Genomic DNA, 12,426 nt, shown 5'->3' with positions numbered 1-12,426 from the left:
TGTTATCTTGAATGGTACTGGATCCTTAGAGTATCTATGACATTCACGTGAGATTAGCTGACGTAGCAGAACCTATTCCAGCACAGCAGATGGGAGGCAAGATACCCTCAAGCATCTACAGGGCAAACACCTATAGTTAAGCAACTGAATAGGAGCCAATAATACATTAAAACTCTTGGACAGCTCTGCTTATTCCATTAAGCAGAGCTAGTAATCAGCATCTCAAGGACAATTAAATTGAACTTTTTTTAAAAAAAAAGTCTATTTAAATTTGTATCATTTTCTCAATTACTTCTGTAAATTTGAAAGAAATATTTAAATCAGAAAACACATGAGAAAAACATTTCCAAGCAGGGCTTTTTAAAACCTTGAGTCTTATTTTTCTGTTTGTCCTGTTTTGAAGGTTAAAGACTGTGCATTATCTCTCACAAAAGCATGAACTTACTGGACAGGCTGGAGATAAATCCAGAAAGATTTCAAGAAAGTCTTTCAGGAGAAGACAGCTTTAAAAAGACCCCAGAAAGGAACCGATTAATACACAATACATGCTGTGAGGACAGTTTCCCTCACCTTAGTTAGAGCAATCTTTAAAACTAGGAACTGCTAAACTGAGTGGAAGAATTAGAGCAGGCACACTCACTTCATGGTCACTTCAAGGGAAAAAGGAAAAAAAGACCAAACGCTTCACTTCTTTATTTACATAAAATGTAAGTATATACACCATATCTCCAGGGAATCAAAATAAGCATAGCAGGGAAGGAGAAGATGATGACAAAAAAGTTGCATTATTGCCAGCATATTGCCAAATATTGACAGCATAGTGCCAAATATTCTTCTATGCTTGATTCATCAGCAGAATTCAGGCCAGGGCTCCTAAAACCCCCCGAGAGCACAGATGTACACATTCAACACTTCACTTAACTAGGAGACACCATCTCATCCTTCATGTTGACCAGAGGGTTATACTTGGTCTCTCAGAGATTTCCTAAGAACACAAGAACCCACCTAAAGCCACCCCTCGATTCCGAGTGATTTTGCCTTGACTCCAGGGGGTGTAAGCACCAGAAAAGCACAATGAGAGGCTCCACACGGTCTCAGAAAGAGCTTCGGCTGCTGACCAAATGTAATGTAACCCCGGCTAATGGAAATATAGTTGGAGGAAAGTATGGAGATACATCACAAAGCTAAGGCTGTCACCACTGCTTCTCCTCAGACAGACAAGAAATGATCACAAAAAAACCTGTCACTTTGCCTAAAAGTTTCTCAAAGTCACAGATGAAATTCAGCAGCAATGTACTTGAGAAAGGAAAATCCTAGCTCTACATTTACAACGACCTCTACGTTTACAATGACCTCCGAACCAGCCATTCTCACTCAAGAAAGAGATTTTGAAGATACAAAAGGTAATTCAGTGGAAACCATCAGCTGAATGCATAGCAGCAGCTGAAAAAGCAAATCAAATATTTGGAATTATTAGAAAGAGAACAGAACAGAAGATATCTTTATGTTATTGTATAATTCCACGGAGTATCTACATCTTGAATACCATGTTCAATTCTGAGCTCCTTTTCCCAGAGGATATGGTAGAATCCGAAAAGGTATAAAGGCCAATAAGGACATCTAAAGGAATGAAATGACTTCTACACAAGATACGATTACACGTGCTCTGCAAAACAGATGGCTGAGGGGGAAATATGATAGACACTGAATGCTGTAGAGAAGAAGAGCAGGGAGCAACTGCTCCATGTGTATTGTAATAAAGGGAGAGAAGGGACAACAAATAAAATGAGAAGGCAGGCTGAAAACCAGCAGAGGAAGTTGTTGCCTCTTGCTGCACGTAGTCAGCCTGTGGAACTCGCCCCACCTCAGGGTGTTACAGAGAAGAGTTTCCAAGTGTTCAAAAGTGAATACACAAGTTGACATAAGAAAAATCCATCAAAAAAAAAAATCTACTAAACACAAAGATACCAATCCTGGGCTGCAGTTGAAGACTGGAAGAATAAACTAGCAGAATATTCAGACGTGCTTACACCCTACTTAAACTCTGTGTTACAAATCCACTATTGCTGTTGCCAGAAACAGAACTGGACTAAATGGAGCTATGATCTGATCCATTAAATCTGTTCTTGTGTTAACAAAGCATCTGCAAAAACGTCTAAAGGGACATGGGATTTTGAGATGAAACTGTAACCCAGGGCATGCTGGAACTGCTTTCTGTGCTTCGTACAGCCTCATCACACAACGTCAGTTGCCGCACGAGGCTGACTGCTGTCTAGCTCTTTGCCTCTGTCAAGCACTTGGGCCACAGAGGAAAGCAAGCTCAGCGCCTGCTCCAGATCAATTTTGGTAGCTCTGCTTGGTAAGCAGAACCAGTATCAGTAGTGGATGGGGAAGGGAGGAATTATCAGGATTTTCCTTTCCCCAACAGAATGCTTTGTCTCCTCCAGCACAGACATAAGAGACTGGAGCAAACGCTTCCTAAAGCACATCCACTCACTTCACCCGTTGCCATCAACAAAGCGTCTATTCCGTTGTTGCTGATGTGCTTCCTTATTTCCCCAGCAATTCTTTTAATCCCCTGCTGAGGACTTCCAGCCTCTCTATTACGCTGAATCAGCTATTTACTCAATCAAGCTCTATCCGAGAAATCTTTGGCAACAGAAAACTTTAAAAGTGACTCAGAAAAAGGTAAGCTGAGAATTGTTTGTAAAAATGTTTTATCAGTAAACCCATCGGCACTGAACCAGCCTTCCTGTAAAGCTGGTGCGGGACAGCAGCTGAAGACCTGGTTGCCACTCCAGTCTCCCGATTTCAAGGAGAACAGTCCACAGAGGAAGTGGTGTAAACTTGCATATACTGTGCACATCATCTTTGTGGCTGCTGATTATGTTTATTAGTGACAAGTCACCACAAAGAAATGATGTTTCCAGTGGCTAGGGAACAGATACGCAAGCTAGAAGCTTTTAAAATGGATGAGAAAAGCCTAAATTATATAGAGGTTATGATACTTGAGAACGTGACAAACAAGTTTTAATGACATAAAGACATAATAATTGTTTTATCCTGAGGGGAAAAAAAGTTTCAGCCCTACCATGTCAGTCTCTCCGTAACCATGGCACACTTCTTGTAAAAGATACAGTATTACCTATATATCATGTGCTAGTGATTAAGCAATCAATATATTATTTTAAAGCCTGATAAAAACTTTGAAGTTGCCCTAGAAAATTAAAAATGTTATGTTCCAGCATTTATAGCAATGACAGAATTCCTCTGAAATCTGTGAGGTTTCATACAACTTTAAAAAGCTCCACTGTGAATGGAAGTTAACACTGGAAGGAATTACTGGAAGGAATAATCAGTAGTAACTGGCCACACGTTTATGTGAGCTAGGGAGAAACGAAGTTCTCAGACAAAATACAATCTGCATGTCTGGTGATGAGGTACCTCATGAGGAAGCAGTGGGGGACTGCACCAAAGCTCTCCAAGGACCCACAGTCTCACAGTCTGCAAGAATGTTATGCTTCAGCTGCCCACACAGCTCCGTTTGAACAGCGATAGTTGTCATCTCCTTGACAGGAGCACATAATTGATTTTGTTCCTTCATCCTCATGTGGAGCTCACAGCGTTTGCAGAGGAAAGACAGGCATCTGCACACATGTATAACTTGTGTGTATTAGTCTGGATATAACTTACATGAACTCTACACAAAGCATAAACCAGGAGAACAAATTTTTCAAAACATTCCAGCTGAATTTCAGCCAGCGTTCACAAACTCCATGTTCACAGAGCTATCTGTTGAGACCATCTTTCTGGCATGCAGCCACTCAGCTGTATTTCATTAGAAGTTTCTGCTCTTCCATTTGTTGCCCTCCCTCTTTGTTGCAGAGGACGCAACAGGTTTACGCTGCACTGTCTAGCCAGGCTGCCGCGAAGCCCCCTGCTCCGGCTCCCCAGAAAACTCTCCCCGCTCCCCTCCAAAGGAAGAGCGCAGCCATAAGCCAACCAAGCGGTTGCTTTCCCTGCTGGCCTCACCCCCGAGGCTGCACGGGCGGGAGGGGAGGAAAAGAGAACTTCCACAAGGTATCACAACACGCACAGTTAAGGTAGTGAGGATCAGCACCACAGACTCTACACCACAACCTGAAGATACTTTAAAAGGCAAGGACTCTCCTCTAGTTTGATACACAGTAAAACAAACATACGCAAGTAGTATTTTTGCAACACACCGTATTTTACTAATCAATTTCTGAAACACAGGAACTCCCTCAAATCAGCAACACCTATTACATTGTAAATAATGCTAGTACATGCTGATGTTATCTGGTGAAAACAACTTGGTAGCCTACAAAACAGAATTAAGTGCATCTCTTCTCTAGCATGTCAGTTATTATTATTATTCTAATGCTTGTTCAGTTATACGAATACATGAAAAGAAGCAATCACACTGAAGAAAACACTATTTGATGTTGTTCATACACAAACACTTATGTGCTGAGAGCTCGTTTCATCTCCAAAGATATCACTGAGGTAACAGAACTTGCCAGAAATAACCACAAGAGTAATATTTTCCATTTTATTTATGTAAAATGTAAATCCCTGAGTGTTTATGAACTCAAGGTCAACTGAAAGTTGCCAGAGAAGCTACACTTTCACCAGCAACACACACACACAGAAAATCCAAAACAAAACAACAACAGCAGAAAGCAGACTCCCCAAAACTGCAGAGGCTGCAACCAGCTTCACGACACAGCTCTTGATCTCCAAGACAGCACAAGGGAAGCACACCGAAAGGATGGCAGGCAGCGCACGAAGCCAAGCCTCAAGACAGCCCGAGCACAGAGCTAGAGTAAAAAAGCCATAGAAAGCAGACTTGAAGAAGTGGGGAAAACAAGCATATACCCCAGTGTAAGTACGAGCACAAGTATTTGTTAAAGTGCCTGTGTGAACAGGAAGAGGAAAAAAAACAAAACAAAAACGCCACAGAACAACAACCAAAAAAAACCCACAGAAACCCTAAGTGGAAGCCCCCTTGAGAGGGGCCAGAACTCAGTGCACAGAACTGGCAAGAAAAGACAACTTAGAAATCGCAACCAAGGCAGTAGCTTCCTGTTCTTTGATTCTTCTGTGTCCAGGGAAAGAGGACTTTGCATATTCAAGCAAAAAGCCCAAGCTTGTATCAAAGAAACAGCTGACTCATTTATTGTCAGTGTCTACTCCCCCCAACATGTTTTGTGGTATATTTACCTGCCCTGATGACACACCAGCGTATCAGAAATAGAAAAGGTGGATGTGTATTTGTTATGTATATGTATACACGTACTGATGGAGCGACAGGTATGGAGCCACCCCAAGGGGTCATGGTGCATTGTTACTTTTATCCATACAACTTCCACACAAACCTCAACATTTTGCTTCAATTCTTGACCATCCTGCATGCAAACACCTGACTTGCATGCTTCAAGCATGCTGGCTCTATTTGCAGAACATCCACAGTTTTCTATCTTTTTTAGACTAAGCGCAGCCTTCTGAGTTTCACAGCCTTAAGATAGTCTAAAGGCACTAGATATATCAAGATATCAGACAAGAACTTTATAGAGAAGTTTCTCTACAGAGCATCTTATAAGTCTCATTACTGGGTAGCAACAGCCCTGCTTTCCTAGTAGTAGTTGTGCTTCTGAAAGAGGACTGCAATATAAATAGGACTATCTAGCCTTTAAGATAAGATTTTCTGATGTGATCAATCTAGGCAGTCAACCAGCATCAGACATTCATTTTCATGATACCTAAAGCACCGACATTTATAATGCACTCCAATTGTCCTAATAAGGGCTTTTAACGAAAGGAAAGCAGTTAACATGGAGGAGTGTTAAAGACACTACTGGAGGAGCTATTATTGACCTAAATCCTAGGAATGCTTAATCTGGAGCACGTCCAATTTTCAGTTTGAGAGATTCTTCGGATGTTCTTAACAGATGATGACACCAGCCAGCGAGCAAGCCAAGACCATGATAACTACAACAGAACTTCACCAAAGAGATGGCAGATTAAGTGAGAAAGGTCTTTGGGCCTGAAAATGGGAGGCACAATTTAGTATTCTTGAATCACTGGGAAAGTAAAAATCCACAGGCACTGTCTTCTCCACTTGATTGTAGTACAATCTCCTTTCAAAAGGCATTCGAGAACAAGCAAGCAAAAATCATACCATGCATTTCTAGCTTTTTTGACATTGCAGGTAGCCTTAAGTCAGACTTTGCCATCGTCAGGCTAAGAACACAAGTCAAGCCTGCAAGGTGAATGAGATCCACACTACCACAGGGGCTGACTTTACTCCATTTCAAAGCTTAAAAGAAAAATGTTTCGCAACTGCAATCCCCAGAGAAGAGAGTAGTCCCAAATGACTTCTCACCACAGCTTCCCTCCCACCCTTGACTATGCAGCCTGCATGTTTCCACAGTCTGTCTGCCAATAAGTTACCTCTTCACTCACCCTTAGTGACTGAAGTACAGTTGAAAGCAGTCAAATAGCACAACTGAAAAGCTGGAGGCTTCCTGCATTTAGCTTACTGACATATTAACATTGAAGTCTAATTATGAACCACCTAAAAACATACACTTTTCATGACTTCACAGCTTAGAGTCAATAAAGAAACATTCACCTCACGTGCAAGCCCAGAACACAAGGGCCAAAAGTTGTTAGCTTCACATCAGCTCTAGAAGAGATCCGAGTCACACAGGCTTGTTTTGCCTACCACATCCTATTCCTTCACAGCTCAACAGCATTTCTGGTTGTCACCACGGATTGCAGTTTAATTGTGTCTTAGAGTGATTTTCAGAGGTATTAACAGCAGAACATTTGGCTCTCGGGTATCTCAGGGAGCTGAGGGTCAGAAATCCAATCCTTCCCCTTTTCATTGTTCTAAAACCAGGAATTAACCCCATCACCCCTTACTCAAAGTCATGAGACGAGCTTGAGAATAATATTTTAATTGTCATGTGAATCTGAAGTTCTAATGCTCGGAGGAAAGTGCATTTTTAAGCTTTCTCTGAAACTATTCATTTGAAAGAAAGAAAAAGAAAGCTAGGATTCTTGTATGGTTAACATACATCAAGAAGCTGATGCTTCAAGAAAAGCAGCAACCATCATGAGAGTTGGCAACTCTCAAATCACTGGTTATTGAGGAAAGAATATTAAACAGCTATCATCAATCTATCTAAATCCAGGAAGTGAGCCACAAAATGCTGACAAAGTGGAATACCTAGCCTGACAATGACAGTATATTTATCTTTTAAATCAAGAATAATGGAGTTACATTGAAGAGACTTATTTTAACTCTGGAACAGTGAAGTATTTACCTAGGTACTTAAACATCCCTCATCACCTTAGGGTGATATCTAAGCACCTCAGGGTGGGAGAGAGAATTTATTCTATCAGCTCTTTTAGAGACCACCCTTCCACCTATATAGTTACTCTGTCCTCCAAAAGACCACCACCAGTAGCATGAACAGAAGAAAGGGAGTGTGGAAACCCACCTTCTGAATCTTCTGCATCCCAGCACAGCCTCCCAACGCAGCAGTAGGGCAGTCATTCCCTTTTTCATCCTCGGCTTCTTTTCTGCCAAATGGGGATAATACCAGATTATCACAAGAATAGTTTTTTTAGAAAGAAAACATTTTCAGTTATTTTGCTTCCCAGCACATTAGGCCTCATGACAGGGAGCATATCTGGAGGATCACTTGCACAGAGGATCACATGAGAAAGGCATGTCTGTGCACAGGGTCACATACTGGGACAGGTGTCATAACACTAGGGCACCACTAACAGCAAGCTGCACTCCTGCCAGCCCTGGGGCTCTCTGAGCAGCACACCTCTAGTGCTTATCCAGCCCCAAATTGGACTGTTTTTACACAGACCATAGCAAAAAGAAAACAAAAAAGAACCCCACCCCCCAACCACCACTAGCTTTCTGCCAGCTGAAACAGCCTACCACAATACAGGCGGGTATAGGAGACCTTGCACGGGAGAGGGAGAGCAGAGGAAAAATCAGTGCCCAAACCTTGACCTGATGTGAGACTGAAACAGTAGGCCACTGCTTGAGCTAGAAGAAAAATTGCAAGTACATAGACAGCTCAAGGAAATCAGATATACTCCGTGTCCAGTGCACAGCCACATACTATCATCTATACCTACCAGCTATAGATACCTAAACTAGGGGACTTGGTCAGGGGAATCCACAAGCCTCCACAAGCACCTCCTTCCTCCCCCACCCCAACAAGACTAGGGCCCAGTCCTCACAAAAACTGTTTTTGCTGTTGAGAGCTACTCATGGACTCAGCATCTAATTCCCATATCTTTGTTTCATCTGAGGACTAGACCCTGGCCAAGCCACTGTCCTGGATCCTACCAACAAGGACTCATATTTGCCTCACATTCTGATAAACCCACCTGCTTTTCCTGGATGTCCACATCTTGCCTGCTGACATCATGAAGAAAGTGAATACACCTCAAAAGACACTTAGCAAACTCACAGCAAAACTCTTCCTGTGCCTTGCACTGACGTCCTACCCCACTCACAAGAAAACAGGCACCTGCTGTCTGGAGGCAGAACAGCTGATCCCAATACGCTTTTTCTCCCACCTCTTCCTGTTGCCCCATCAGCCTTTCCTTCAGACTCTGCCTCCTGTATAGCACTCAGGTGGACTCAGCCCCATCTCCTCTTGCTTTAAGTGGTAGCAAAGACGATTCTCAGTCCTCCCTTAAGTGGGGTCTTTCACGTGTAGGATAAGCAATTTACACGTGAATGAGGACACTGAAGAAGGAGCTATGGCTCCTACAGTTCAATGCTACCTCACTCTTTAAGAAGTGTGTGCTCCCACAGCCTTTGGAGGTTGTGGCACATCCTAGTCGGTGGCAGAACATTAGTATTAGCAACCTGACTAGCAAATGCTGCCCTTCTCTCTCCTTCAGAAGCCCTGAAGAATTTATCTTTTGTTTTGTTTTACCATTAAGGACTTGGACTTCATCTGAACAGCAGCCAAAAAATGCAGCAGCATATAATAAATCTGCTCTACTAGTTGACTCACCTTAGCTTTGCAGAGTACCGTCCCAGACTGAAATAGCCCAGACCAGGCAGCCAGGAGCCATGCTGAGGCCAAAACACGATCTGGCTGGCTGTTTTTGCACTGGGTCAAGCAGGCAGATATGTTTCACATGGTTCCTCATGCTGGGAAGCTCTGTTTTTTTCCATTTGTTGCTCTCTCCAGGGGTGTCCTTTGCAAGGAGGGCATGAGCGCAGCAATCACGCAACTTCTCAGCAAAATAACTGGACTTCAGTCTTCACTAAAATCAAAACTCTGCTTTTGCTTCAGCTATGCACAGACAGGGAGTGCCTGTAGAAGGGAATTAGAGCTTGAACATGGAGCAAAAACAGACCATAGTGAAACCTCCAAATCCTAAAACCACATGACTAAGCTTTCCTAACTACACAGTGAGCACTATGCTATTCCGGAGAATTCATTCTCATCAAAACAGCTGGCTTGCACATAATTTAAACCTGTAAAAGACAAGCATACCATCAAAAAATGTCTAAATTGAAATGAAACAGCAGATATCAGAAAACTGTGCTGACATTTTAAGAGTGGACAAATGATAACCTTAAGCTTTGTGGAAGAAATCCAGGCAATGGCAAGGAAGCTGCTTACGTTGATAATGAAACGGTTTCTGTTGGTCTATGTAAGGGAAACCGACACCAGTAATTTAGCCAGGACTCTGGAAATTCCTATTGTTTTACTCTGGTGGAAAATGGGATTCAGGAGAAAATCCTTAAATCTTTCAAGAGCAAAATGATTTATTTCCTCCTCTAAAGCAGGAGAAGCAGCAGCTGCCACAACTCTGGTCTGCTTTTCAGAAAGCATGGAGACCTCATTCTCTGAAAGTTAGCTGTCAGCCCCAAAATCTTGACCCTTAAATTTATTTACTTTAGTAAAAAGCATTCCAGGTCACAGGGGGATCAGAAGTAGGCAACAGCAATTGCTGCAGAATTTGTTGTTCTAGAATTTTTTTTTTTTTTGAGGACTGGTGTTCATATTCTAATGGTGGCTGTACAATATTTTATCAATTCAATCTATTTTGTTACAGAAGAAAAATATTCGTCCACTTTTTCACCTTATCTCATCTCTGTATACTATAGTGAGGTTGATGACATATTAGGCAACACGGATTTAGGGAACAAGACGAATTTAGAAGGATTACATGCAGTGAAGCAAAACAGTATTTTCCAGTTTGTGCTTATTTCTCACAAAATGTGAGCATTAGCCCTGCACCTAATCAATGATTAGCAGTAACACTGGCACTTCAAAATGTCACTTTGCATAATAGTATTGAAAATGTTCATGAAGATAAGTTTGTAAGTAATTCACGGGAAACCTAACTCTTTCTCTTCCGGAACCAGTGCTGGGGGAAGGGGGCTACAAAGCCATCTTGCTAAAAGACTGCATTTTACTATTTAATCCTCCATCATACACATGACTTCACCGTGGAAAGGTCACCAGACAAAGGAGTTCAGTTAACTGGGTCCGACGCGAAGGCTCGCGTGGCCGCTCCCCGCCGTGCTCTGAGCGCTCACCCAAATGGCGCCAACGGCCCTTCTGCCTGCGGGGAGGGCAGGCCCCACACCCGCACGGCCAAGCACGGGAATCGGGGCGCAACTTTATTCTGTGGAAAAAACTGAAGTTTTCACAGCGCAAAGATACAGCCTCCATCGTAACAGGGCAGTGAGCCTACACCAACCTTTTACCTCTTCAAGCACCTGCACCGTATCAGGGTAACACGCGGGCAGCTTGCACCTAAAGCCTGCTCGCGACGGCCAGAATACCGCACCCCCTCGTCCCCCCAAACACAAAAAGGGAGACGGCGACTACCAAAGCCCCAATGCGGTGCCCAACCGGCTCCATCCCCGCAGGCGCGAGGCGCCCCGGGGCCCCAGCAGGCCTTGGCGCCCCGCACGCCGCCTCCCCGGGCGGGAGCCCCCGCGGGACCTGGCAGCTGCCGCGGCGGGGAGCAGCACCCGCGGGGGGGCCGGGGCCGGGGCCGGCTCCCCACGGCCGCAGGCGGGCGGAGGGCCGGGCCGGGCCCTCACATGACCCTGGCGGCCCCTAAGCCCCTGCTGCCTCCGCCCCCGCCGCTCAGTGCCGCTCGGGGCCGCCGCGATGCAGGCGGGCGCGGGCGGGCGGCGACGGGCGGTGCCGGTGCGGGCGCTCCTGCTGCTGGCGGCGCTGGCGGCCTGGCAGCCACCGCCGCGCGCCGCGCGGGCCCAGCGCCTCGGCGCAGACCCAGGTAGGGAGGGAGGGAGGGAGGGAGTCGGCCCGGCCGGGCGGCGCGCGGGGCGCGAGCGGGGCTGCCCCGGCACGAGGCAGCGTGGGGGGGGGGGGGGAGGGGGGGGTCAGGTGCGTGTTTCGCCACCTTAGGGAGCGGCCCCCGCGCGGGCTCCCTCGCTGCAGCCGCCCCGTGTCGTCGAGGCCACCTGACACCAGCGGTCCGCAGGGTCTCACCCCCCCCCCCGCCTCTTTATCGGTATGGCTGCAGCTATCCCCGTCCCCAAACTAAAAAGGAATCTATTTAAAATAAACCCGCTGAAGCCCTCCTCCGTTGACAGTGATAAGCCGCCGCACTCCTACCGCCTGGAAAATAAGTAAGGTGCTTGTTGGGATGCGTAACCCCCTTGTACCCGGTTTTCAGGAAACGAGACGAGCTGCCTCCCCTCTTCTTCATCAGAGTTTCCCGAAGGATTTTTTACACCACAGGAGAGGAAGGACGGAGGAATCGTTATCTATTTCATAATTATACTTTACATGTTTTTGGCGGTGTCTATTGTGTGCGATGATTACTTCCTACCCTCCCTGGAGATTATTAGTGAATGTAAGTGCACGTCCTGACCCTCCTGTCAAACTAACTGCTCCGCGTAGCACCTCGTCCTGGAAAAGCTGCGGAGCCAGAGTTTCCGCAGATGAAGCTGGAGAAGGTCCAGCATCTCCGCGCACAGGCTCAGACTTACCAGTACAATATTTAAAAGCAAACTCTAATTGCATTCCAAGTAAAGCACTTACTTAACACGTGCTTTCCTTATGCCCAGAAAAACAAACCGTAAAACTTCCTCAGTATTAACTAAGCTGACAGTATAATGGGGTGAGCAATATTATGTCTAGGTTACTAATAAAGGCCCCCTTAACAAAAGCCTAAGAAACCAAAACTCTTCCTGTATTAAAACATGGGAAATAATTTCCTTGCTAGTTTCTGTATTTCTCTCAAAGGAGTGAACAAGAGTCATCATGAGCAACTGCTTACATATTGAAGGTAGAAAAGAAATTCCACAATTACAATAGCTTGGTGAAATCTAATCAACCTGTAATAATTCTCCAGCTTCAGTAGGCT

The 12,426-nt window shown here is 44.8% G+C and overlaps 1 protein-coding gene across 2 annotated transcripts in view; it reads left to right on the top strand.

The window, feature by feature from the left end:
* Nucleotides 1-11,160: 11,160 nt before the first annotated feature.
* The window catches only part of SLC24A5 (solute carrier family 24 member 5), an 8,660-nt gene continuing 7,394 nt past the window's right edge, over nt 11,161-12,426 (top strand). Inside the window, exons 1-2 of one of the 2 annotated variants that reach the window (XM_064517336.1) lie at nt 11,162-11,331; nt 11,734-11,913. In XM_064517336.1, coding sequence (XP_064373406.1) covers nt 11,205-11,331; nt 11,734-11,913 — 307 coding nt within the window. In that variant the 5' untranslated portion in view covers nt 11,162-11,204. Of the gene's footprint in view, nt 11,332-11,733; nt 11,914-12,426 lie in introns of both variants that reach the window. The other variant, XM_064517337.1, reaches the window with a different exon arrangement.

The sequence above is a fragment of the Dromaius novaehollandiae genome, chromosome 10, assembly GCF_036370855.1.
Source record: "Dromaius novaehollandiae isolate bDroNov1 chromosome 10, bDroNov1.hap1, whole genome shotgun sequence".
Lineage (NCBI taxonomy): Eukaryota > Metazoa > Chordata > Aves > Casuariiformes > Dromaiidae > Dromaius > Dromaius novaehollandiae.
This window is presented reverse-complemented; position numbering and strand designations above follow the sequence as displayed.